The sequence below is a fragment of the Equus caballus genome, chromosome 15 (assembly GCF_041296265.1).
Source record: "Equus caballus isolate H_3958 breed thoroughbred chromosome 15, TB-T2T, whole genome shotgun sequence".
NCBI lineage: Eukaryota > Metazoa > Chordata > Mammalia > Perissodactyla > Equidae > Equus > Equus caballus.
This window is the reverse complement of record NC_091698.1, coordinates 35,211,462-35,238,702: the sequence shown is the minus strand read 5'-3', so window position 1 is coordinate 35,238,702 and position 27,241 is coordinate 35,211,462. Positions and strand designations below refer to the sequence as shown.

The following is a 27,241-nucleotide window of genomic DNA, read 5'->3' as shown; positions in this document are numbered from 1 at the left end:
GCATGGCTTACTGGGTCTCCTGCTTAGGGTCTCACAGGCTTCAGTCAAGATGTGAGCTGGACTGGGTTCTCATCAGAGGTTCAATTAAGGAAGGATCCACTTCCAAGCTCTCTTGGGTTGAAAGTGTTGGGAAAATTAATTTCTTTGTAATTGTGGGACTAGGGCCTTCAGTTTCTTGCTGGTGTCAACAAGAGGCCGTCCTCAGCTCCTACATGTGGCCCACAGTTTTTTTCCCTGTGGACTTCCCCAACATGATGACGTGCTTCCTCAATCTAGCAAGAAAGAGAAAGTCCCCTGCCAGGGAAGATGTTACAGTCTTGTGTAATGTACACATAGCCATGTACATCCTGTTACCTTTTTCATGCTCTGTATGGCTAGAAGCACATCACAGGCAGTGCCGACACTCAGGGGGAGAGGATCACACAAGGGTGTGAGCACCAGATCTTGGGGGTCACCTTAAGAGTCTTGCTACAACAACCTCATATTTACTGGAAAAACACTCACTGTTGCTTGAAGTCTCCTCGGTACCCTTCCTAGTGGCACACACCTCCTTTTTATTTTATTCTACCTCAGATTATCCTGTAGTAAAACAAAAGACCCACTTACGTTTATCTCACTTTGCTTCCATCCAATCTCTTCCTTAGACTTCAGATTTTTAGCTTGATTAGGTGGCTATATGTTCTAATATGAAAAGTTATCTAGGAAATAATAAAGGCACTAGGTAGGAAAAGACAATTTGTTCCAGCTTTGTTTCATAGAGAACTTTTTCAAGTATCCTTCCTCTTCAATGGACACCTTTTCCAGCCTTCTGTATTGATGGCTGAGCCCTATGAAGGGAGGGACGACAAGTAAAGGACATGGTTTCAAAGAGGGTCCTTAAAAGAAGTCAGTGCTGAGTAGTGGAGACCTCCAGAGAATTAACTGTGTCGAAAGTGTGAGACCTGAGATAACCCAGGGAGTGGACATAACATTAGTGTTTAGGCATAACCCCCAAGTCTGGGGTGAGAGGTGAGAAACTCTCTCACGGACCTTGGGCCTACACACGTAATGGCCGGGGGCACAAAGGATAGGGGAGGTCCACAGACTTTAGTTCTGACCCTGCATTTCTGGTGTCTAGGATTAACAGTGATTGTCTCTAAGAAGAGACGCAATGAGTAATTTTCTTCTTTCTCCCAGTCTTCTGTATTTACCACATGTTCCATCACAAGCAGGTTTTACTTTTTTGATTGAAGAAAATGAATCATATTTCTTTTTTTAAGAAAGGGGGGAGAGGGAAGAATATAGACATAATTGAGGCAAAAAAAACCCCACTTTTATTGATACCCCTCTCTATATTTGGAAATAGTCACTAAACTTACCCCTTCCCAACCCTTCAGAGTTCTTTAAGAAAGCATCTTGTCTCCCCATCTAGACTGTCTCCTCTGGGCATTTTAATCCTCTTTCTCTGAGTCCATTCTGGTTACCGCACGGTGGACTCATCATAACTCAGAGAAGAATGGGTTGAAAGCAGGCTGGGGTGAGTCTTGGACCCTTTAAGGAGGTTTTATTTTAAAGGACCTGTGAGAAGCTCCCAAAAGAAAAAAGTTCCCATTTAATTATTTTTAATGTAACTATGTTTTCAATTTGGGGTTTAAAATTTGATATTTTTCTCCTAGGAAGAGTGGCTGAACTGCCAGAGAAACTGGCTCTACCTAGAAAGTATTTTTAATGCTCCAGATATTCAGAGACAATTGCCCGCAGAGGCCAAGATGTTCCTCCAAGTGGATAAGTCATGGAAAGAAATCATGAGAAAGGTGAACCGGCTGCCTAATGCTCTTCGAGCAGCCACTCAACCAGGTATAACAAAATTTTAGTAACAAACAAACAAAAAGACTTGATAATCATCTAAAATGTTGATCACCTATAAGATTTTCATAATATGTGGTACACTCAACCCTTGATTCCAGTCAACATTGATGACCAGGAATATTTGTAGTATAAGACAAATATTGTATGACACCCTTGCTAAGCAATATGAATTGAACACTGTACTTTTAATTGTTATTGTTATTCTTATTATTGTTATCATCTCTCAGCTTAGTTCATAGTTTCAGCACACAAGAATCTGCCTCTCTTTGCTGCTGTTATAATTTGGGGATGCTGCCACAGAGTATCAGTGATGCTTCCATCTCACAATTTTGACTACAAGACATATGTTTACATTCGGTTGACACATGCTGCTAAAGCTCGCACAGACTCATAACCATAAAAATTCCCACCCCTTATTTTTAATTAATTCATTAAAACTAGTTAAAAATATTACCACTAATTATAATTCCAATCTCAAGGTTGAAATGTGTTGTAATAAGTTGTGTTTTTAAGAATGTGGAATCAAAGTCTTTCTGGGTCCTCGTACATGATTATTGATCTTCATGCTTTCTATCAAAGCTGCCTTGTTGTTCTGCAAATGGCAGCACATCACCTATCCTGGTGAATACCCCTAAGAGCGTCCCTGCCAAGCAGAGGCAGCCCGCTGGGCTATGCTCTTTGGCCAAAGACTCTTAGATGAAGCAGAAAGGAAAAACTATATGGTATGATAAAATTGAAAACTTTACATCTTTGGGGCTTCTAGAGGCTGCCCACATTCCTTGGCTTCTGGTCCCCTTCCAGCCAGCAATTGCATCACTCCAAGCTCTGCTTCTGTCGTCACATCTCCTACTCTGCCTCTGACCCTCTTGCCTCCCCACTGTAAGGACCCCTGTAAGGCCACAGGGCCTACTGAATGATCCAAGATAATCTCTCCATCCCATGATCTTTAGCTTAATCACAGCTGCCAAGTTCCTTTTTCCATATAAACTAACGTATTCTCAGGTTCTGGGGATCAGGACATGGACATCTCTGAGAGACCTTTATTCTGCCTACCACATCCACTTAATAGGCATAGTCAAAACTTTTATTGCAAAAATATTAATGTGTTTGATTACAGAGTGCTGCCCCAGTTCCTACTGGGCTTGTTATATCATGTAACTTTTAAATTTAAAAAAAGTATATGATTCCAAAATACATTTGGTCCTGGGGATTTCAGATAAAGAAGTGCGGACCTGTGTATATCATTTCAGATGACGATAAAGCTATGAAGAAAAATTAAGGAGAGTAAAGGGGCTAGAGAGTAACTGAGGGCTGCCGTGTGTGTGTGTGTGTGATGTGTGTGTGTCTGTGATGGGTGGTTTTCTTGATAAAGGGTCTTTTGAGCAAAACCCTGCAGGAAAAAGGGAATGAGACATATATGTGGATCTAAGGGAGGATTGTCAAAGGCAGAGAGAACAAAGGCAAAGACCCTGAGATGAGAGCACGCTTGGCTCACACGACTGTTAGCAAGGAAGCCAGAGTGGGTTGGAGTGGAGTGCACGAGGAGAAGGGCTTAGGAGGTGAGGCCAGAGGTGAGTGTGCTTGGCTGTGAGGTTGGGATTAGATTGAGTCATTGATCACATTGAGCGTCGGACACCGTGGTAAAGACTGGATCTGACTCTTGGACTGAGGGGGAAGACAGGCACCGCAATAGGCACCAGAACTTCAAAGTTAAGTGAGACATAAATCTTGCGTCTTAAGGTGCCACAGTTTAGTGATAAAGAAATAGGATCCCATTGCCGTTGGCATCTAAGGATGGCGGAGGAAACAGAAGACGTGAGTAAGAAAGTGACAGAGAGTGTCTAGTGTTCAGAAAATGGCTTTGTTTGGAGGGTCAAGGAGAAGGCAACTGTTTGGTTTTGGTTTGTGTGTTCCCAGCCCCCAAAAGTGGGGGATGCCAGCTAAAAATGTTTCAAAGTAAATCTTTGTTCATCTATGGTAAATATTAAAATTAATATTTAAATTACTGTTATTATTAAAAGTAATAGTCAACAATCTTAGCCAACCCCCCCTAAATTTTAATTTATTATACTGTTCTTTTATCAAATAAAATCAAAGCTTTTAAAACGGTAATGTCATATTTTATGTCCACTTAAAATTATATTCTCTATTTTAACACAGTTTTACTAATGCCTTTTTTTTTTTCAATGAACAGGACTTCTGGAGACTTTTCAAAATAATAATGCATTACTTGACCAAATTCAGAAGTGTCTAGAGGCATATTTAGAATCAAAAAGAGTTATCTTTCCAAGGTAGGTTTATAAAGCTACCTATGATATTTTTGTAGTAATTAAAACTATCCATTAACTTAAAAGAATATACTTAAAAACAAACCATAACTTCAAAGCATCAGGGAACCAGAGAGGGGACAAGAAAGATATGTGACAATGGCAATCCAGCTAGTATCTTGATTGGGGAGTGTAAGTCTCAAGGATAAGGATACAGTCTTTGGTAAAGGTTTAAGTGGGTAAGTGCCTGAGGTACTGGAAGGATTCTTGATTGCAGCATTGTTTCACCTTTGGGTGTGTATTTTTGTGCCTGCATGTGTGCCTGTGTCCACAGGTGTGTATGTGAAAAGTTAGAGAGACCTGTTTCGCCTGAGCAGTTTTCTTTAGCTTAATTGGCGGCCACGAGTGTCACTGTAGGAGTCATCTAAGAGATCATTTCGCAAATTCCAAATGAAATGTTTTACTCATTTATTCATTCTAAAAGCACAGCAAACATTATGCTCACTGCTCAGATACAAAGAAGGAAAGGCCAGATCTCTGCCCTTATGGAGCTCATGGTTAACAGGTGGACAGTCATATAAATAAGCCATTACGAGGTGGTTATATGAGACGAGAATATGACCACTTGATGGGAGCAAAAGCTCCTAACTTCAGTCACTGGGGCACATTGTACCATAACACAGAGAACATTATCAAAATGGTTCATCTTTCATGGATTTTTTTCCTGTTAGCTGTTAAGGAAATGGCTGTTGGGTCTGTCCTAGGACAAGCACTGAGGCAGCCAGGGTTAGGTGCTTCTCTGGGTTGCTTAGTTGAGAGAGGTTTTGCTGGGTACCAGGACAGGGTATGTGTGTGCACAGGAAATCCAAGATCCAAAAGATTTGGTTGAGTTTTAACAGAAGTAGTCAGGCTTTAAAGAGTGGATACAAATCTTACTGAAACCTCATTCAGGTAACATGGAAAAAGATGGAAGAATTTGAGGTTTGGAATGTGCCTTTTGTCTACTTTACTCTTAAATCAGAGGTTCCCAGCCTGAGTTTCCCAAGCCCAGAGAAAATCCATACACTGCTTTTGATATATGAAGAAACTTGGCACAAATTTACCTGTAATAATACTGAATACCAAAAATCATCAGGTTTTCTTTTTCCTTTTGTTTAGAATTGCACCAACCAGGTCTGCAATGGTTATTAGGTCAGGAGGCTCCATGCGGCATTGGTTTTACTCTCCAAGGCTTAATGAAGACTTACTACGAGCCACGGACCAAGTTGGGTCCTAGGGACACAAGCTGAATACAATACTGTTCCTGGTCTCAGAGGGCTCATGGTCCAGTCTTTATAGTTGTCTGCTTCATTGGGTGAAAAAGAGGCAGGGGGACAAACTGTTACTGTACGTGGTACGTTAAAGAAGCAGGACTGATAGAATGCAACCAAATCATCTTTGCTTCTAACAATGACGCCTCTGCACTCCCTGCTCAGATCTAGTTTCTTCCTGCCGCTGGACAAAATCTTGAGAGGCCTCATGAATTTTCTGGTAATTCTCAGAAAATATTCCAAAATAAAATCCCTCATCACATTAACCCAGTAAATGATCTGTAATAATCAAAACTCTGAACTTCTTTCAAAGTTAAAACTTCCCCCCTGCCCCCGCCCAAGCCTGGGGCAGGGCTGAAGGCTTTAATGACGATGAGGATGTGTGGTAATCAACCCTCCCCACCTCCTCCTCGGTTTCTGGGGTCCCCAGGTTTGGGGCATGGAAGGGATGAGAGGCAAAGTGGCAGGAGATGGCTGACTTGGCTGGTACCCATCTTGCCCGTCTCTCCCATGTGGGGCCTGCCATGGGCTCTTTACTCCTACCTCCAGTCCTGAGGGATCTCTCATAGACAGCTCCCTCCACAGAAGTAAAAGGCTGGGCCCTCATCCCTCTCCCTCATCCCTGGGCATCCAGATGTGCTTCTTCTCTGGTTCTTTTCCAAGGGTCTTTTTATGCCTCCAAATGGCCTTGATGGGCAGGATCTAAGAAAATCCCTCACAGGATTGCACCAGCATGGCCCACATGTGTGTATTCACAGAACCAAATAAAGTTCCCACAACGACCCATCCATCTATTCAACAACTTATACATTGAGTACCATGTGCCTGTGAGGTACTGGACTAGATTCTAGGGAAAACAAATACTGTATCTTCAGTCTAAGGGCTCAAAGCCAAGAAACAGACATGTGAACAAATCAGTATCGTAGCAAGAGCTAGCATTTTTATAATTTTTATGAAAAGTATCTATCTTTTATGTACCAGGTTCTAATTCTAGCTGTTTGATATGCACCCACACTAATCTCCACTACAATCATATTTAGAGACACATGGCCTCCCCAGAAACACAGGAACAATGGGTTCAAGGTCCAGGACATTAGTGGATAGAGAAGAGATGTGGCTAAGGGATTTACCTTTCATGTCTATATAAGATTTGCTTCAATTTCAAGTTATAGTTTAATTATTTTCTTTAATCCAGATTTTACTTCTTATCAAATGATGAACTTCTGGAGATTTTGGCCCAAACACGAAATCCCCAAGCTGTGCAGCCACACTTGAGGAAATGCTTTGACTCCATTTCAAAGCTTGAATTTGCTCTCATGCCTCCCACTGAAGGAAAAATTCCTGGTATGGATGGAGAGCCAGAAAAGGTTTATACCAATGACATTTTAGCAATGCTATCACCAGAGGGAGAAAGGGTAAGGTGCTTTTTGTTTATAATTCTTTACAGATAAACTTTGTTACTCTTCTAGAGTGTAAGGTAGAGGTTTATTCATTGTCACTCTAAGCATTCAGGTGCTGCTACATACTGGTACTCTGCTGGCTCAGAGTCTCAAAGATAACCAAGATAAAATTCTTGCCCTCAAAGAGCTCAAAGGCTAATGGAGACATAGTCAACCAAACAATTGAAGAAAACCACAGTAAATACAATAACAGAGGCAAGTGCTCTGTTCTTGGGAACAGAGTGGAGAAAACTGTTGCCATGTCTTACTCAACTCTCCACCAGAGGCACAAGAGTGGACTGGTTAAGAGCACTGGTTCTACTGCCATACCACCTGGCTCAAGTCCCACCCCTTCAATCTCATCTATGAAACAGAGATTAGCAATAGTGCCTGGTTAATGAGATGTTGAGGATTTTCAAGTGTGTAAATTATTTAGAACAGTACCCAGTGAGTGCCTTGAAAGTGTTAGTTGTCATTGTTATCAATGGTGTCTCCAGGACACTGCACAGTGCCTGGTATACGGCAAACACCAAGCAAGTAAATGCATTAGCAGATGATGGGGAACCACATGACTTCACAGAGGAGAGTGGTACGCACACACGCAGACACACACACAAGGAGAGCCAAGGAAGATGGAGAGGAGGCATGGGAGGCAGAGCATTCCACACAGAGGAACTGTGCAGGGAAATGCCAAGCATTGCAGTCCAGTTAGAGCACAGTGGGGTATCTATGGGAGGGTCAGGAACCCATAAATATTTTATTTGTCCTGAATTGATCCTCATGCAAAAGAATTTGCTCATCACTAGTGCAGAAGAAGAGAAAGAGAAGGACCAAGCCTAGGATCCAGGGAAAACATTAAATTTAAAGGGAGGGTAGAAGAAGAACAGATGCATGAAACCAAGATGAACAGGGCAGGCAGGTCATTGGAAGTCCAAGAAATAAATATGAGAAGGACGGAAAAGTGTCCATTGGACTTAACAATTGGGAGAACATTGATAACCATAATGAGAACAGGTTTACAGGAGAGGTTGGGGCCAAAATTCAGATGGAAGCAAGTAGGAAAAGAAAGTGAAGGAATTCATGTAGTGCACGTAGACTTCTTTTTGCAGGAGCTGACTCCAAAGAGAAGCAGTAAAATAAAGCAATAAGTAGAGGGGGGTAAAAGAGGTATACAGTGGAATATCAATAGAAAGTTCTAGTATTTGTGGTCAGGCTCCAGTGTTTAAGTAGCACAGGTTCTGTTCTGAAAGTACAGAGAATGTGCAGCCTACGAGTCCCACATGAGCCATGTTATCATTGCTCTGATTATCTTCTAGGTTAGCTTGGGCAAAGGCCTCAAAGCCCGAGGCAACGTGGAGGAGTGGCTTGGTAAAGTGGAGGAAGCCATGTTCACATCTCTGCGCCGCCTGTGCAAAGCTGCCATCGCTGACTATCAGGGGAAACCGAGGACAACCTGGGTGATCGCTGGCCACCCTTCTCAAGTAACTTCCACTTCTTAAGTTTCCATCTCTGAATCCTTTTTTGGTGAGATGCATCACATACTTCAGGAAGATGTTTCCATGCAGGTGATCCTGACCGTTTCTCAAATCATGTGGTGCCGCGATTTGACAGAGTGTTTGGAAAGTGAAAATGGCAATCGTGTAGAGGCCCTGGAAGCTTTTGAAAAAGTAAACTTTGAGGTGAGATTTTTAACGGGGTGACATTGAACATACCACTGTGCAGGGTGGTCTCAGCTGTTTTTCTCAGCACGGTTAATGCAAGTTCACTGTATTTTAGAAATTTTAATGCTCTGACATGACTTAAAGCTTTGGGATTCTCACTAAAACCACTTATGTTCAAGTTTTCTTAGGGATACTACCTTGGTATTTGTGCAATATTTTTATGAATACTTACAAAAATAGGAGGAGAAAACAATTCAAAAGGAAAATGTCAGGATTATAATGATTTGCACCATTTAAGGAGAAATTGTATTTACTAGGTCCTGGATATCTCTCACAGAAGTTTATTCAGTCCAGGAAAACCCCAGGACTCATGACATTTCTATTCTTAGGCTCAAGACGTGCTTTTCTACTATTTTATAGAACCTTCAGGCAGCTATCAATAAAATAACAAATAAATGAAAGACTCTACCGTTCTACAAGAATTTTTAAGCTACAGTTGGGAAATGTCATTTTACAGCTATGCCTAATCTTTAACTCCAAATTCAATTCTACTTCCAAGCAATGCTGCATTTTTAAAGATTGATCCTTAATACAGAAAAAGGGGGGCCAGTCCGGTGGCTGAGTGGTTAAGTTTGCGTGCTCCACTTCGGCGGTCCAGGGTTTTGCTGGTTCTGATCCTGGGCACGGACATGGCGCCGCTCATCAGGCCACACTGAGGCGGCATCCCACATGCTACAACTAGAAGGACCCACAACTGAAATATACAACTATGACTGGGGGGATTTGGAGAGAAAAAGAAAAAAAAAAAGATTGGCAACAGTTGTTAGCTCAGTTGACAATCTTTAAAAAGAAAAGCAGAAAAGGAGGTAACAACTTTCTTGAAATAAGAGAAAACTCTCACATGAAGGTCCTCGATAGAATTCCACGTCAAAGATCCCCAGAGAAAAGACTTTCTAAAGAAAGCCCCATTGACCTCTCTGTGGAGGTGGCCCCCAATCAGGGTCAGTGAGTGAAAATTCAGCCCAGCAGGTCAAGGCCTTCAGAGGCACTGCTCTTCTCTGAAAAAGATTTAGGCATTTAGGTGAGAAGCAGGGGCTCAGTCTATCAAAAGTGCTTTCATTCAGTCATTGGCTTGGTTAAAATGCTCAGGTTTTCTGATTACCACAGAAAAAACTATCCCTGAAAATGAGGAGTGATGCCTTACTCACATTTAATTTTTGAGGAGAATGGTCTTCTCTGGAGAAATCATCACGTGGTGGTCAAGAGCAGGGCTTTCCTTGAGACAAATGTCTCCTCAAGTCCCCTTTTTGCCACATCATAACTGTGTGACTGCCATCAAGTTACTTACCCTCTCTGACTCTCAGTTTCTTCTATTGTAAAATGGGGTTAAAGATAGTATGTACTTCATAGAAGTCTTATAGGAATTAAAAAGTTAAACCGTTGTCCTGTTTGGTCACAGAATTAGAGACTCTTAAAATTAGACTTGGCAAATGTCTGCTCCAAATTTAATAGTAAAAAATATATATGTAAGCTAATTTTTGACAGTTCACTTTTCAAAAATTTTCCTTTAATTTGTAGAGGTTAAATGCCCTGGCTGCAATAGTTCGAGGCAATCTTCCTAAATTACACAGAAACATCCTAACGGCCTTAATTACTATTGATGTACATGCAAGAGACATAGTCACTGAACTTGTTCAAGCCAAGGTAACTGTTTCATTTAAGTAAAATCATATATTTCTCTCTGAAATTAGTGTGTCTAATATGTGTATCATTGTTATCACTTACGTAGGTAGAGGAAGTCGAATCCTTTGACTGGCAGAGACAACTGCGCTATTATTGGGATGTAGACCTGGATAATTGCGTAGCTAGAATGGCGCTCTCTCAGTACACTTATGGCTATGAATATTTGGGTGCATGCCCCAGATTAGTTATTACTCCTCTCACGGTAAGTGACTGATCACTGAGATTAGTGTTGACCCAAGAGTGCTTCCTTATCAAAACAGTCTTGAAAAGTTTCATCTAACATTAACTCTTGAAAGGATTTGCCATGTCTACATCTTTGTGAAGTAGAGATTTGCGGTATTTAGTTATGTGCTTGGATCTCAATTGCTACAAAACTTTTGGTAGAAAATAATGACCCTCCTCCTGTAGAAAGGACAGGACTTATAAATTTGTGGCTAGAGTCCGTTCCCTTCAATAATGACAGTTTATCAATTTCTTCAGGATCGCTGCTACCTGTGCCTCATGGGGGCTTTGCAGCTTGACCTGGGAGGTGCGCCAGCTGGTCCTGCTGGCACTGGGAAAACCGAAACGACCAAAGACCTAGCAAAAGCCCTTGCCATCCAGTGTGTGGTCTTTAACTGTTCTGATGGTTTGGACTACAAGGTACAGTCCCAATATCTGAACCCTAACATTAAATGTTTCGTGTGTCTCTCTCTACTTGACCCATGCCATGATAAAAGAAGGAGAGAATGCGGTGATAGCAAGCAAGGGAAACCAGTGGGGCATGAGATGGTTAAAGTGGAATAAATAGAGCAAGGGAGAAGAGTCAACACGAGGTGGTCTGTATAGTCCAGGTAAGAATCAAGCCTCAGGGAGGATGTGTCCAATGGTGATAAAATGAAAAATCTGTTCATATGGTTAAGTAGAAAGAAGTGAGATGAGACAAAAGGTAGAATCACAGGGAAATCTAGGAACAAGGAATGAGCTTACATGAAGAGATGAACAGTTCAGAGTTGTGTATTGAAAATGAAATATGTAGGAGGCAAGAATTCATGGTGAGATTTTTCAATATCATAGGACCCCTTTACACTCTTAAAAATTATTGAGACCTCCAAAAAGCTTTTGTGTTTATATATGGGTTACATTTGTTGATATTTGCCATGTTAGAAGTTAAAACTGATGCAATTTAAATATTTTTTGTTTTAAAATAACAATAAATCCATTACATTAGCATAAACATTTTGTGTGAAAAATATCTATTTTCCCAAACGAAAAATTCAGTGAGAAGAGTTACACTGTTTTATATTTTTGAAAATCTCTGTTTGGCATAAAGAAGACAGCCAGATTCTCTTATTTGCTTCTGCATTCAATCTGTTGAGATATGTTATTTTGGTTGAAGTATTTGAAGAAAATCTAGCCTCATGCAGATATGTACTCTAAAAAGTGAGAGATATTTTAATAACTTTTTCAGATAATTGTCAATATTCTTTGAAACTACACCAAAACTTGACAACTTTCAGCTTCTTAAAGATTATTTGCAAGGCAGAAACTGAAGACGTATCAATTAGTTTTTCATATTCTGTACTCTCATGAGAGAACGAGAGGGGAAAAGACAAATGACATTTTAGTACTATTATGAAAATACTTCTACCTCACAGACCCCCCAGAAAAAACTCTGGGACTTGCAGGGATCCGCAGATGACACTTTGGGAACTGCTATTTTAGCATGTTAATTCCTAATTTGGAAGATTGAGTGTCTCTTGAAGAGGATCTTCAGAAAAAGACAAAAGCTGTCCTTGTCAACTTCCCAGTCAAAACGTCACGGAGGAGGAAGACTTCTTAGTGGAAAGAAGACACTCTGCCACCCCCACCTCATCCATACCATTCGGGAAGGTGGTGGCAAGAGCGTCCTCCAGGAGCAGAAACAAGAGAAGGACAAATCAGCCATCAGTGTGCATGCATAGAGGATGCTGGCAGTTAGACTTGGTCCCCTGGTGGACTTCCAGGACGCATACATGAAGGGAAAGAAAGGAGCTTCCCATAGGCCTCAAATATGTTAACATTGAGTCTTTTTTTAATATAATTTTTTTAATTTGATTTTTTTTGTTGAGGTAAAATTGGCATGCAACATTATATTAGTTTCAGATGTACAACATAATGATTCAATATTTGTATATATTGTGAAATGATCACCCCATAAGTCTAGTTAACATTTGTCCCCATGTATAGTTACAGAATTTTTTTCTTGTGGTGAGAACTTTTAAGATCAAATCTCTTAGCAACACTGAGTCTTAAAACTAAGGGAACCTGTACACCATGCTTAATCATCATAGGGAACAAAATAAAGTCCCTTTTATAAATATTACAATTAAGTGATCCAAGCCCTTAGAGCCAACCTTGATCAAAAAATGTCTTTATCCCCTTCCTGGAGTCCTACCTCTTATGCCACTTCAGCAAGTAATAACTTCAGGGTGATCAACAGGGCTGATGCAGACTACACAAAATCACTCTAATGGAGAAAAGCTTCCTTCTTTTTGGCTTCTGTTGGTGCCATTGACACCTCATGTCACTGTTGTAAAACAATGGTCCAGGCTGGGAAGTCCTTGAACACCACTGAAAACTCTTTGATGAGCTGGCTATGGCCACTTCTCAACCCTGATGACCAGCATCATTGTGAGCTCTGACTTAAGAAAACAAAAACAACCAAACCAAAAACCTGCATGATAAAAACTCTCAACATGCGAGGAATAGAAGAGAATTTCTTCAACCTGATAAAGAGCATCTAAGAAAAACACACAGCTGACATCTACTTATTGGTGAAAAACTGAATGATTTCCACCTAAGATCAAGAACAAGACAAGGATGTCTATTCTCCCTTCTATTCACCAATGTGTTAGTGGTCCTAGCCAGGGCATTTAGGCAAGAAAATGAAATAAAAGGCATCTAGATCGGAAAGGAAGAAATAAAACTATCTCTATTTACAGTTGGCATGATCTTATATATAGAAAATCCTAAGGAATACACACACACACATGCACACACACTATTAGAACTAATAAACAAATTTCAGGAGGATTGCAGGATACAAGATCAATATACAAAAATCAATTTATTTCTATATAGTAGCAATGAATAATCCAAAAATAAAGTTAAGAAAACACTTCCATTTACAATAGTATCGAAACGAATGAAATATTTACAATGAGATTTAACAAAAGAAGTGCAAACTTACACTCTGAAAACTATAAAACATTGTCGAAAGAAATTAAAAAGAACATAAATAAATGGAAAGATATCCCATTTTTATGGATCAGAAAACTTAATATTGTTAATAGGGCAGTACTCCCCAAATTGATCTATAGATTCAATGTAATCTCTATCAAAATCCTGGCTGATTTCTTTCCAGAAATTGACAAGCTGACCCTAAAATGCTTATGGAAATTTAAGGGACCCAAAATTCACAAAACAATTTTGGAGGAAAATAGAAAGTGACGTTGGTAAACTCACACTTCCCAATTTCAAAACTTACTACAAACCTACACTAATCAAGACAGTGTGGTACTGGCATAAGGACAGGCATATAGATCAATGGAATAGAATTAAGAGTTCAGAAATAAACCTTTTACAGTAAACTGATTTTTGACAAGACCGTAAAGACAATTCAGTGTTCAGTAGTCTTTTCAGCAAATAGTGTTGGGACAACTGGATATTCACATGCAAAAGAATGAAGTTGGATCCCTTCCTCACCCTATATATAAAAATTAACCCAAAATGGATCAAAGACCAAATGTGTAACAGCTAAAACTATAAAACTCTTAGAAGACAATGTAGGTGTAAATCTACGTGACCTTGGATTTTGCAGTGGCTTCTTAGTTATGACACCAAAGCACAAGCAAAAGAAAAAATAGGTAAACCAGATATAATCAAAATTAAAAACTTTTATGCTTCAAAAGAAGAATTAAGAAAGTGAAAATACAGTCCACAAAATAGGAGAAAAAATTTTGCAAATCATATATCTGCTAAGGGACTTGAATCTAGTGTATATAAAGAACTATTGCAACTCCATTATAAAAAGATAGATAATGTAATTTCAACATGGGCAAAAGAGCTGAAAGAGAGTTCTCCAAAGAAGATACACAAATGGCCAATAAACATAAAAAAAGATGATCAACATCATTAGCCATTGGGGAAATGCAAATCAATATTACAATGAGGTGCCACTTCCCTCTACTTGGATGGCTATAATCAAAAAGACAAATAATAACAAGTGTTAACTAGGATATGGAGAGATTGGAATTCTCATACACTGCTGTTGGGAGTGTGAAATGGTACAGACACTTTGGAAAACAGTTTAGTGGTTACTCAAAGGTAAAACCTGGAGTTACCATGTTATCCAGCAATTCTACTCCTTGGTATATTCATTCCCAAGAGAAATTAAAATATATGTCTACACAAAAACACAAATGTTCATAGAAGCATTATTCCACACAACAAGTGGAAACAACCCAAATGTCCATCAACCAATGAATGGATACACAAAATATGGTATATCTGTATGTGATATTTGGTCTAAAATTAAGGCTCAATATTATGTGTTGCTTTGACATCTGGTAAAATCAAGAGGGCCTCAAATGGCCTAACTGCAAGTTCCCCTCCCAACTCTGTGCCTATGGTCCCCTAGTCAAACCACTCTTATCAAAAGGTCCAGGCACAGTTCTTGCTTATCCCTGGCAGGTTTCAGTTCCTTGCCAACCTGCAGAATTATTCAAACAAGGCTATAACATCCTCCCACAGGAACCAGGGACACCCACCCTCTGAATACTACAGAGGCTGCCTCCCACTGCCCCTGGCTCTTCACTCTGTTCCCAAGGGCAACCTCGTGTGGCCCTGTGTGGCATGTCATTCCTGGGAGATGTGCACTCCCACCGGCATGAGTGTGTGCCATGAGACACTTAAAGTCACAGGATACACATGATTCATTTAATCTCAGACTCTAGAGCAGGAGTCAGCAGACTTTGTGGAAAAGGCCAAGGAGTAAATATTTTAGGCTTTGTAGACCATAGAGATTCTGCTGCATCTTATCAATTCTTTCTGCTGTTGCGGCATGAAAGCATATTGTCACTTGGGTGATGTGAGCAGGGAGGGACGTTTTTACTTTTAATTTTGGATCTTTCTGTACAGTTTGAATTTCTTCACATGAAGATATTTCTATAATTTTAAAGGCTAGTTTAATAAATCTTTTATGGAGCAAAGTGGAGTATAAATAAGAATAAATAAAAATTTAAATTTCTTATCATTAAATGTAATTGATACTTTAGGGGTCAGCAAACTACAGACCACAGGCCACCTGTTTTGTAAGTGGAGTTTTACTGGAACAATATCAAGGATTATTCATAGTGCGATTTAATGAAATAATTGGACCCATAGAGAATGATCAATACATAATCATGAACCCTCTGCCATTCTTCTGAAAATATTCCAAGCAACAGGGTTAATGGAGTTTTTAAAAAAATTTTTTCAGCTTTCTTTAGCATTAGCATCACCTGACAACTTGTTAGAAATGCAAATTATCAGGCCCCATCCTAGATCTACTAAATCGAAAACTCTGGCACTGAAGCCTAGCAATCTGAGGGTTTTTAACAAGCCCTCCCAATAATTCTGATGCACACTCCAGTTTGAAAAACTGTTCCAGAGCCTGCTCAGCTGCCGCTGTTTATGTCTCATTTTTGTTTCTTTCTTATATTTCTTTTTCATTTGCTGGAATACTTCCTTGAGCAAATTTTTTTCCCATTTAAGTTTATAGACGTCCAGGACTGCCATCTACTTGACTGATAATTTGGTAGAAGGTGGAATTACAGGTTTAAAATCATTTTCCCTCATGACTTCAAAAGGCTTACTTCGTTGTCTTCTAGCATCGGTTTTGCTAAGGATCAGACTGTTAATAGCTTAACACATTTTGGGGGGTGAATACTATGTTACTTCCTCACTACCTCTGGAAGATTACAGGGTTTCCTCTTGAGCCTTGGGTTCTGAAATTTTACCAGGCTGGATCTAGATGAGACAATTTTCTTCATTCATTTTGTTTGGCATTTGCTGAACTTCTTAATCAGGAAATGTATGTCTTTTCAGCTTAGTAAAACTTTCTTGTGTTCCTTCTTTATTTATCATTATATTTCTGTTCCCAAACTCCTACATCTGTTTTCCACTTAAATATTCTCGTATTTTATTTTGCTTGTTTAAAGTAGTTTTATTTGGTTAGATTGCTAAATACATAAATAATCTTATTTTATCTTTTAAGCAACAGCAAAAAAATGAACTTATTGAAAGGATGTTGGGATGGTGGGATATCTCCCAGAATCCAAAGAAGAGTTGAACAATGTTGAGTGACTTGGGCAGGGCAGGACGAGGGCAGCGTCAGCTGCCTCTTCAGCAGTCGCAGCTTGAGGGCCTTCCCTCTGTAACCTTGCCAAGAAAAGGGCAGGTTCACATTTCACATTGCAGAAGTGGGATTCTAAGTGGCAAGCTGAGCTCAGGCGACCATACCTCTAAACCCATGGGCTGTGTTAAAAGATAAACTGAGGCATATTAAAAATTTTAAGATTTTATTTGAGTAGAAATCAATTCAAATTGGGCAGCATCAAAGCAGAGTGGCTAGGAGCCCTCCGCTGATGAGAGCTAGGGGAAAGACTTTATAGAGAAAAGGCAGAAGCAAAGCAAGGAAATCGACTGGCTGTCTTTGTACAAATGCTTAACCCAAAGCTCAAGCCTCTAAAGAAATTTTACACTTTAGATGGCCACAAGTACATATTCATTCTCCTCCACCATTAGAATTCGGCTGTAGAAGAAATTAAGAAGTAGCACCTTGAGCTGTGCTGCTCTGCTTGTGCTCAGGAGCTGCTGTGTGTTGTCTCCCATCTATAGGACCTTGTAAAGACAACGAAAGCTTCCATTAGCTAAATTTTTCAAGTTTTTTTCTGAGTCCTTAAGCGTGTCTATTCCATGTGTTTGTTTCTTTGAGCACCTGTCGAGTATTTACACAGGTGAGTGAAGGTTATGAAAAAGCAGGAAAATTGATCAGGTTGTCATTTTATTAAAAATAAAAATTAGCTTTAATCATGTAGAGAGAGACAAAAAGATAGTTCCTCTTATAGAAAGGGGCTAACTTCTGACAGAGCCCGGTATTCCCATAAAATGATTGTTTATTGCAGATACTGCCTCTTTTTAATATTTCAGCTCAAAATATAACTTTTAAAGAAGTATAACCATGCAATACAAAGTTGAGTGGCATTATTTTGCTTTCAGATGATGGGGCGCTTCTTCAGTGGTCTGGCACAGTCGGGGGCCTGGTGCTGCTTTGATGAATTTAATCGAATTGACATAGAAGTTTTGTCAGTCATCGCACAGCAACTCATTACCATTAGGAACGCCAAAGCTGCAAAGGTAGGGCACTGGGCAGTGGCCTATAGAAGTAGCATTTCTTAAGTTTGTAATCAACTCATAGCATGTTGCATTTTAGGAAGGACAATGCTAACTTCAGCTTGTCTATTCCATGATTCCAATGTAATCAGTGAGTACTACAGCAACAGGACTGAGTAGGGTGAATTAATTTCTCACCCAGGCAACTCAGAGAAACAACTGTATGTCAGACACTGTGCTGGGACCTGGGGATACAGAGATGGTGAGACCAGGCCCTGCCCTCAAGGAACTCTCTTCTTCCAACCCCCAACACATACACACACACACACACACACACACACACACACATAATAGATGCACCCACACCCTGTACTCTCTCCTCCACCTCCTATTTTCCTCCTCAGGTTTCATGTTCTTGCCTTTGACATTTACTTCTGTGCTAAGTTTCTCTAATGCTCCCTCTTCTGAACTCCACTGCCATCATCATGGCCCCCAGGCTCAGTCTAGTACTGGTGGCAAAATGGGAGAGGAGTTCTGGTGCCCTTGGCTCCTCCAGAACTCACCGGACTGGAAAAGCTGAGGAGTGCAGGATCAGATGAAGAGACTAAAGTGGCCCCACTCTTTAAAGTTTGTTTTAGCCCGTATGAACATGTTCCTGGAAAAAGGGTTTTGTATTGAGAAGCTGATGGCAGTGCAGGATGGGGTCAAGTCCCTGCTACTCCGTGTTGACCTTCTGAGATATGATCGTGAGATCCCCAAGGGCAGACTGATGTTCAGCCTGTACAAACCAGGACAGCCTTGCCAGGGTTGAATATTTAAATAGCCAGTGTCCCGAGCCCCTGGAGGGTCCCCCTCCACTACCTTGGCCCCTTCTTGAAGAATCCAAGACCTCCTCTGATCCAGCCATAAGGGTTCATCCTGGCACAACAAGGTGGCCTCTGGGCTCAGCTCTAGCTCTAGGGGAAGGGGCCATTCTCATTGGCAGGTGCCCTGCTAAAGACTCGTTAAATATTTTTATCACCACCTCTGCAAAAAAAGCAAATTATAGAACAAATAAAAAGAAAGCAGAAATTGGACTTTAATGAGCTGTTAAATTATACAGATAATTGTACTTTACACTTACTTCATCTTCACACCAAACCTCTGTGAAGTAAATGGCATTTTCCCAAGGTTACTAGTGAAAAGCTTTCAAAGACGTTAAGAAATATTTCTGAGGACACCAAAGAACGAAGATACACACCTAAATCTATGTGACCCTAAAGTCTGATTTCCTTCAACTACATACCCTCCTGCCTCCCACATCCTCTGGGGAGACCTGTATTAAATGCAAGGACCCCCGGATATAGCATAATTTGTAAGTAATTATCACCTTGCTGAGCAATTAGCTGAGAGCAAAGCATGAGGAGTAAGGGAGAAGGGACAAAAGGAACAATGGAAGGACTGAAGCATTGCCAACTGGAGGCAACCATGTGAGGTGAAAGGAAGGTAGGATGACATCTGAGACTAATCAAACCTCACCCTCAGTTTTACCAGTGGCCAGATGAAATAGTCGGAGTGAAATATATCCCCAGGAATAGACAAAGAAACTAAAGCTCAGAAATGTACAGGTTTGAATAGCACAAACAGCCATTGAGTAGCAGCAGGTCTCTAGTTGTATTATCCAGCATTTTCTCCTCCAGGCTATGACACATCTCCCCAGCTCCATCCTGGTCTTCCCCCATGTTCTTTATGTCTGATAGTAGTGCCTTCACTCAGTGGCCCAGCTAGAAACCTGGAATTCATCTTGAATTTCCCCCATTACTATCAACCCCAGAATCTAAGCCACGACCAAGTCCATTTAGTTGTATCTGCTAGATGCCTCTCATCCCCAGTGATAACCCCCTAATGCTGGCTCCCCAATAATAATTCCTTACTGACCTCCCTATCTAGAGTCTGTCCAACCTCTCCACTACCATCTTTGATCCTATCATTCTGCTCAAAATTCTTCTCTGCTTCCCCCCACCCATGGGACAAAAATCTAAATTCCTTAGCCTAGCCTGCAAGATTCTTGATGCTCAGACCCCAGCCTACTTACATTTTCCTCCTAGAATTTTACCCTTTAGTGAAGTGAATAAGCTGGTCATTGTTGACCATGCATTGCTGCTTCTTGTCCCTGCTCCTTTTGACTGGAATGGCTGCCCCTGCTTGTCTATGTGAAACGCCCCTCCTCATTCTTCAGGGCTCAAGCAGGCTCCCTGCTCCTCCTGTGAGCTCTGCTCCCTGTGGGCCTTGCACACACCTCCACTGTAGCATCTATTACACTGCGTGGTCACAGTTTCCAGGTCTGACTCCACACAGCAAGCTCGAGAGCTTCTCGAGGGCTCAGGAGTGAGTCTCCTTCAGTTCTCTATCTCCGTGTCTAACCCTCTGCCACACCTGCAGCAGATGCTCAACAAGTGTTTGCTACTGAATAAAAGTGAAGGGGTGGTGCCAATAACTGTAACAGTGGGGCCTCAACCACCCAAGGACTAAGGTCAGATTAGACTTTCTTGGGGAATACCAGAAAGTGGGGGTGGAGAAGGTTTAGTGGCGTTAAGTCTAAGTTGAATTGAGGAGTTTCAACAAAAGATGTTAAGGCCCAGAAGATTACAGGACAGGGCCAGGCAGGAAGAGACAAGTTGGGCAAGGCAGGGGCAGAGAGGCAGAGAGCACAAAACACTGAGCCCAGAAGAGACTGGGAGTAGGTAGGTCAGAATTAGGAGAAAAACGTTTCCTGTTGTCCAACAGCAGGATTCAGTAGTCTTTGTTTGAATGCTCCATTACACACACTTTGTACTCAAGTAGTAATTATGGGAAAGAATTTACAAATGTCTGGAGAAGTGTTAACTTATACTTTCTCTTTCCTTTTATTAGCTCTCTAGATTCATGTTTGAGGGGCGGGAAATAAAGTTGGTCATGACTTGTGCAGCCTTCATCACAATGAATCCTGGCTATGCAGGCAGAACCGAATTGCCAGACAATTTGAAAGCCCTGTTTAGACCCTTCGCGATGATGGTTCCAAATTATGCCTTGATTGCAGAGGTGAGCTTCATATCATAAAGCAGCAAAAGTTTAAGCTTGTTTCTTTTATTCACCATTTGATTTTATTGAGGTAGGAAGATTCCTTTATGAATGCACTCTGGCATGTATATATGCCTCACATAACCAAGGCTGTACGTTGTTGTTGGCTCATAAGCGTGGAAATGATTGTTATCACGTAGAATGCTTTGTTCTCTGTGTGTGTGTTTGCCCAGACTGGTTTCTGGAATATAGGAGGCTCCTAAAACAGGAATGAATCAAGAAGTTTAATTAACCAGTTCATTGGGGTTTATCAGTACATCTCTTGGAATTAAAATGTCTGAATTCATTCTAAAAATACTGTATTATTGTCACTTCTCTTTGTGCATTATTTTTTATTAGAGTCAAAGGATATTGGTTAGGAGCAATACTAACCACTGTGGGCAGGCAGGGGTGGGCTTGTAGTCTTGTATCAGCTTAGTCCGAAAGTAGCAATCATTAATAGATTATACTGTATTTGTTCTTTCTCCATCTATCTAGGAATCTTTCTATTTAAACCGGTTTTTGTTTCTCTTTGCTAGCTACAAACAAATGTATTTCAATTTTCTAATATTTTTCTTGGCACTTTTTACTGAGGTAAAGTTTGTATATTGTAAGGTGCACAGATCATAATGGTACAACTCAGTGAATTCTTACACGTGTATCCACCTGTGTGACCACCCAGACCAAAATATAAGGTGTTTTTAGGACTCCAGAAGGCCCCTAGTGCTCAGCACTGCATTTCATAACAAGAGACACTACCCCTTTTAGGATGGAATTTCTCAGAAAGCACAGATTATCCCTGTGGCTAATAAATTCCTTTAATAACAGCTTATTTAAGATATTCTTCTATATGAAGTAAAAGTAATTACCTAAGAATAGAATAGACCATGCCAAATCCTATCTTTAGAAAAATGACAACTTTTATTAGTATAATGCTTCCAGCAGCTTATGGGTCCCCCGGTGCCCCCTGTGGGCATTGTGGGGTGGCAGGCAGTTAAGGCAGGTGCTGTCTTCCTTCTAGACCCTCTGTGGACAGGGACGATAAATGACCTCCTCATTGTCCAAAGCTGGTAAGAAGAAAACCAGGTTTAGAACTCAGTTCAACATTTTCTTCACATCTCATGCTTTGTTCTATTGTCATATTACTCAGTAACTAATTGGAGAAATTTAAAAGGCCAGTCTTATATGTGCTATTCCTATTGTTGTGACAGATGGAATGAAGCAAGGTCTGTTGTCAGTAAATATTTTTAATGACCTGCAGTGTGCAGAGCACTGTACTAGTAGGCGGTAATAGAGCAATAAACAAACAGACACCAGTAAGAAGTGACTGCATCATTTCAGCTCCTGATTCTGGGGCCAACTGCCATGATTCGAGTAGACTATGAATTCAAGGAAGTGTCCACACTCACCTCCACTGTCATCATGGATTTATTTAACCAAGCACACAGAAACTTGTCGGAAGCAAGGTAGCCAGCTAGGGCAGGGGAGAGGCTGCAAATCTGCAGTTTCCCTTGACTTCCAGGGAGCCTCCAGGAAGCACATGGACATCTCTGATCCTGTCCGCAAGGGTGGCATTCCTATTGGATTGGAGAAGCTCAATTCTTGCTTTTGTACTCAGGCCTTATAACACCATCTAAACTGGACATTTTCAAACAATTGGCTCTGCTGCTCCTTGAGCCAAATGTCGCCAAGGCTACATCCTCATCTATAGAAATAAAGCAGAATCAGTGCCCAGGTATCCCCGTACGATAGCCCACCTCCCACCTTCCACCTTCTTACGGCACAGAAGACCCTTCTCCCTTCAGTCTACGTTTCTTTGTGAAATGATATAACAAGTTGGAGAGATGTAATGCCCAAAGTAGATTTTTAATACATTGGTATTATGCTAATATATTGTTATCAATAGAATAAACATTGCCTTATACTTTGCTTTTCTAGGTAATTCTATATTCTGAAGGATTTGAATCCAGTAAAATATTAGCAAGGAAAATGACTCAGATGTACAAGCTTTGCAGTGAACAGCTCTCTCAGCAGGATCACTACGACTTCGGCATGAGAGCTGTAAAATCTGTACTGGTCATGGCTGGGTAAGAAACCAAAGTGGGCAAGAGTGAAATTCCAAACTGTGTCATCAAACGCTTAAATGGGTAATTCACAGAGGCCCTTAAAGCAACATAGTAAGTGATTAATAAATGTTAGCTGCTGCTGTGGTCATCATTCTTACCCTGTTACTCCCATGCCACAGTGAAATGGGGGCTCTCTCCTCATCCCATGACAGTTCTTCACTGTGAGACCCAACATGGTTGGCCCCAGACTGAACCTGAGTCTCGCCTAGGCTTTGGCTAACTTTCATTTCCCTTGATCTCATCACATACATTGAGTTTTAGTGTACAAAAGCCTTCACTACTATAAGATAGGATGATTAGGCTTAAAAGGCATACAGTTTGTTGCGCATATACAGTAATTAAGTCATACTTGTCACCACCTGACAAAGCCTGAGCATAAAGAGAGACTTCAGTTTCTCTTGTTCCATCTTCAGTCCAAGCTTATGTCCTAGACTTCACCTCTGTCTTTACAGTATGATCCAAGACTGAGCTTCTTTCTAGTTTCTAGTAAAGCAAGAGCCTCTTTTCAGGCCCCATCTTCTCTCTCTATAACCTCTTGAAACGCCTCCCTCTGGAATCCCCAGCTTGTCCAGATCTCTGAGGGAATCTCTCCTCTCCGTAGTCCTTCCTCTCAGGCCATGACTCACTGACTCCAGCTGTGCACATCCAGGGCCCCTTCTGCCTGGTTCTTGTATCCCTGGGTTCTGCACAAACCTCCATGCCCTTCTCCACCCTCTGTTCTTTCTTTTTTCACCTCCCAGATACAGTACTTCTCCTCTTTACAGGATTGCCCTTTAAGGACCAGGGATAGTAAGGAGTTCAGAGACAATTGCACTCAAAGAACACAGCTACAGCCCAGTGGGCAAGACAAACAAACAACCGGTCACCTCGGATAGAGTGTGGGGAGGGCAACCATAGAGCTGTGCCCAAGGTTCATCAAGGCAGGCATAGAGGAACTTTCTAGACTAACTGGTCTGGGTTTTGGATGGAGAAATAGAAGCTGCCAAAAGAGCAAAGCAGGGCCTTCTGGGCTGAGAGAAAAGGAACTCACAGGGCAGTGAACCAGAATGATGTATTCAGGGAACTGTAAATTCAGGCTGGATAAAGTCTGGATTGGTGGTGGAGGTTGAAAATTTCCTTACTCTGCTCAAGGCTGTGTAGCCAGTGCCTGACTTATCCATGTGCTCTGATGGAGAGGGACCCTGGGCGTGCAGGGGAAAATGATCCTCACCTCCAGCAGAAATCCACAGGGGAGGGCCCTCCGCAGCTTTTTGCAAGAGGAATCCCCCTGACCCACACACAGGTTTGGAAAATCATGTTCAGTATTATGTTCTCGCAATGTCATCTGAATTATTCCTTTAAATTTAGGTCTTTAAAAAGAGAGAACCCAGACCTAAGTGAAGATGTGGTGTTGATAAGAGCTTTACGAGATTCCAACTTACCAAAATTCCTAACAGATGATGCTATTCTGTTCAGGTAAGTTTTTAGACGTTACAGAATAAAGCACAGCTACCGTGTAGAGGTACCAGTCTTATCTCCAATTACATCGTCTCTAACAAGGTAATAACTTTCTCCTCTTTTCTAGAGATACTTATTGCAGTTTAAGAAATACTAGTTTAAAATAAAGATGGTAAAGTTTTAGCCTCTATCCAAGTATTTATTTTTTTCAAAATATCGGTCACCAGGCTGTGTGCTATACAAATTAGCATTTGGTTACAAGTTTCTGACCTAGGAGAAATTCCTGACCCAAAAAAATCAGACTTGAGGATTAACACAAATGTGATTGCTTTTATCTATTTCCATTTTTGTTATTTAGTTTTATGTTTACTCAAGTCATACATGTGTGTAGTTTAAAAATAAAAGTGTCACAAATTAGTCTCATGAAAAACAATGCTCCCCTGCCCTCACCAACTCCCTCTTCCCAAAAGCACTCATTTTCCAATTCGTTTATTTATTTATTTATTTTTATTTATTTATGTAGATATTTTGCTCTTTCCCTCCATATTTTTTAGTACCACGTTTATGACATTTCTTGATTTTTCAGTTTTAGATATTACCTATTATGTTACTAAAAGGGAGATGAAAATGTGCATATGTACCTCTTGCCCTCCACCCATCCTCTCTGTATAGTCATATTTCAAAATAACTTGAGATAAATATCCAGGGTTTCCATCATTTATTATAACTATATAAATATTATCCACAGCTGAGCTGTTTCCCTTATTAAATTATCTAGCTTTTAATTTTCCCTGCATTTATTAATACTTAGTTTTTATTTTTTAATTGTTTACCTACTTTCCTATAAAACTATCACTAATTCATTTCCAAATTTTGCCAGGGTGTAAATCTCCTAAAAAAAAAATGTCAATTATGCAAAATATTCTAATGAATTTGCCTCCTTGGAGCCTCCTGTCCTGCTGCTCTAATCTGGACTGGTTGCTCATTATCCCTGGTGCACAACAGTCATCCTGGGATGTCCATTTATGTCTGTACTGGGGATTCCTTTTGCCTTCATCCTCTATCAGAGCCACTGTTTTCCAGAACATTTGTCTGCTCCCTTTTGGCAGAACACAATGATGAAAATTCCTAATCATTTATCTTTGCACACTTATGATATTTCTGTAAGTGAGATTCTAAGAAGTAAGTTCCCTAGGTCATAGGGTATGGACATTTTTAATTTAGATGGATTCTATCAAGATGTCCTCCAAAGACATTTTACATTTATATAATGGTTTTATGAAAATGCCCAAAAGTGATAGCCTATTTTAAGGTGCATTTCTTTAACTATTAGTATCATTGGGCATCATTTCTTGTGCTCATTACTCATTTATGATAGTATTCTTGGAGCATTTTTCTGTGGTACTCTTTTTCTTATTGATTTGTAGGAACTCATAAACTATCTGATATAAAAATTGGAAATATTTCTCTGTCATTCAATCTTTAAGTTTATGTATAAAGCCTTTTTTCTCACAAAACTTCGCTTTTTGCTTGTTTTTATTTTTTCGCTTTATTAACTTTTTTTTACAGTTGTAGATTTCTTGTCTTTCCTAGACAGACTGTCCTACTACAGTGTTGTAAAATTCATCCGTTAGATTTTCATCTGGTACTTTTGTTGCCATTTTATGTTAAGGTCTTTACTACATCTCAAATGCATTTGTGTATATAGCGTGAGGTAGGATTTAGCTTCCTTTTTATCAATAGAAACATCCCATATTAATTGTTCCCCACAGAAACAGTCAATTTCCCCCTTACTCCCTTTTTTACGTAGTACTAGTTTTCTACTTCTATTTCCATCTTATTTTTTTGAATATCCATATATAGTTATAAGCACACATAAATCCTTTTGGAAAAAGTTGAGATATATAAATATAACTTTTAAAATAGACGGATAAATTCATCACTTCCTATATGTTTGGTACTATGCCACATACTGTGAACAATACAAAAACATAAGAGATATTCCTTACCTCAAGATGCTCCCAATATACTTAAGAACATTGGTCTACTGTAAAAGAAACAAACAAAATCATACAGTATCAGAGAAAGATAGATTCTGGTGTAACACATAGGACAGACTAGTACTGTGCATGTTCAGAAGAAAAGATCAATGAGAAAAATAAGACTCATAATAATGTTTAATCAATTGTACAAATATGGGAAAATATCAGTGACCAGCAGTTCCTAATTGATTTTATTTTTGTTTTTTCAGTGGAATCATATCTGACCTTTTTCCTGGAGTCCAAATTCCAGAACATGATTATGGTATATTGCAGTCAACAATCATAGATGTCATGAATGGACAAAATCTTCAGCCTGAGACATGTATGGTTAAAAAAGTGATACAGTTCTATGAAACTATGCTGGTAAGGCATGGTGTTATGTTAGTCGGGCCAACAGGAGGTGGCAAGACCACAGTTTACCAAATACTAGCAGAAACTTTGGGGAATTTGCAAAAACTTGGTATAGAAAATCCCTTTTACCAACCAGTTAAAACATATGTTCTTAATCCTAAATCAATTACAATGGGTGAATTATATGGCGAAGTTAATAACATAACCTTGGAGTGGAAAGATGGTTTGATGGCACTAAGTGTCCGAGCAGCTGTGAATGATACTTCAGAAGACCATAAATGGATCATCAGTGATGGGCCAGTAGATGCTCTTTGGATTGAAAATATGAATACGGTGTTGGATGATAACAAGATGCTTTGCCTGGCTAACAGTGAGAGGATTAAACTCACACCTCAAATCCACATGCTTTTTGAGGTAAATGTTATATTCCTTACTGTGGCGTGAAGTCATTCGTTAGATTGGCATAACATCATTAATTTTTTTTCTCTTATTGATGTATCATTGCTATCTGTAAGGCCTACTATGGTGTTTTGTTTGCATACTA

General features: G+C 40.1%; 1 protein-coding gene across 4 annotated transcripts in view; it reads left to right on the top strand.

The window, feature by feature from the left end:
* DNAH6 (dynein axonemal heavy chain 6) overlaps nucleotides 1-27,241 on the top strand; it is a 257,423-nt gene that overhangs the window by 86,530 nt on the left and 143,652 nt on the right. For all 4 annotated transcript variants that reach the window (XM_001916886.5, XM_070236219.1, XM_070236220.1 and 1 more), the window contains exons 22-34: nucleotides 1,656-1,836; nucleotides 4,043-4,139; nucleotides 6,621-6,840; nucleotides 8,181-8,345; nucleotides 8,430-8,543; nucleotides 10,104-10,229; nucleotides 10,315-10,470; nucleotides 10,749-10,910; nucleotides 17,550-17,687; nucleotides 20,556-20,723; nucleotides 22,680-22,828; nucleotides 24,215-24,322; nucleotides 26,556-27,111. In XM_001916886.5, coding sequence (XP_001916921.3) covers nucleotides 1,656-1,836; nucleotides 4,043-4,139; nucleotides 6,621-6,840; nucleotides 8,181-8,345; nucleotides 8,430-8,543; nucleotides 10,104-10,229; nucleotides 10,315-10,470; nucleotides 10,749-10,910; nucleotides 17,550-17,687; nucleotides 20,556-20,723; nucleotides 22,680-22,828; nucleotides 24,215-24,322; nucleotides 26,556-27,111 — 2,340 coding nt within the window. The remainder of the gene's footprint in view (nucleotides 1-1,655; nucleotides 1,837-4,042; nucleotides 4,140-6,620; nucleotides 6,841-8,180; nucleotides 8,346-8,429; nucleotides 8,544-10,103; nucleotides 10,230-10,314; nucleotides 10,471-10,748; nucleotides 10,911-17,549; nucleotides 17,688-20,555; nucleotides 20,724-22,679; nucleotides 22,829-24,214; nucleotides 24,323-26,555; nucleotides 27,112-27,241) is intronic.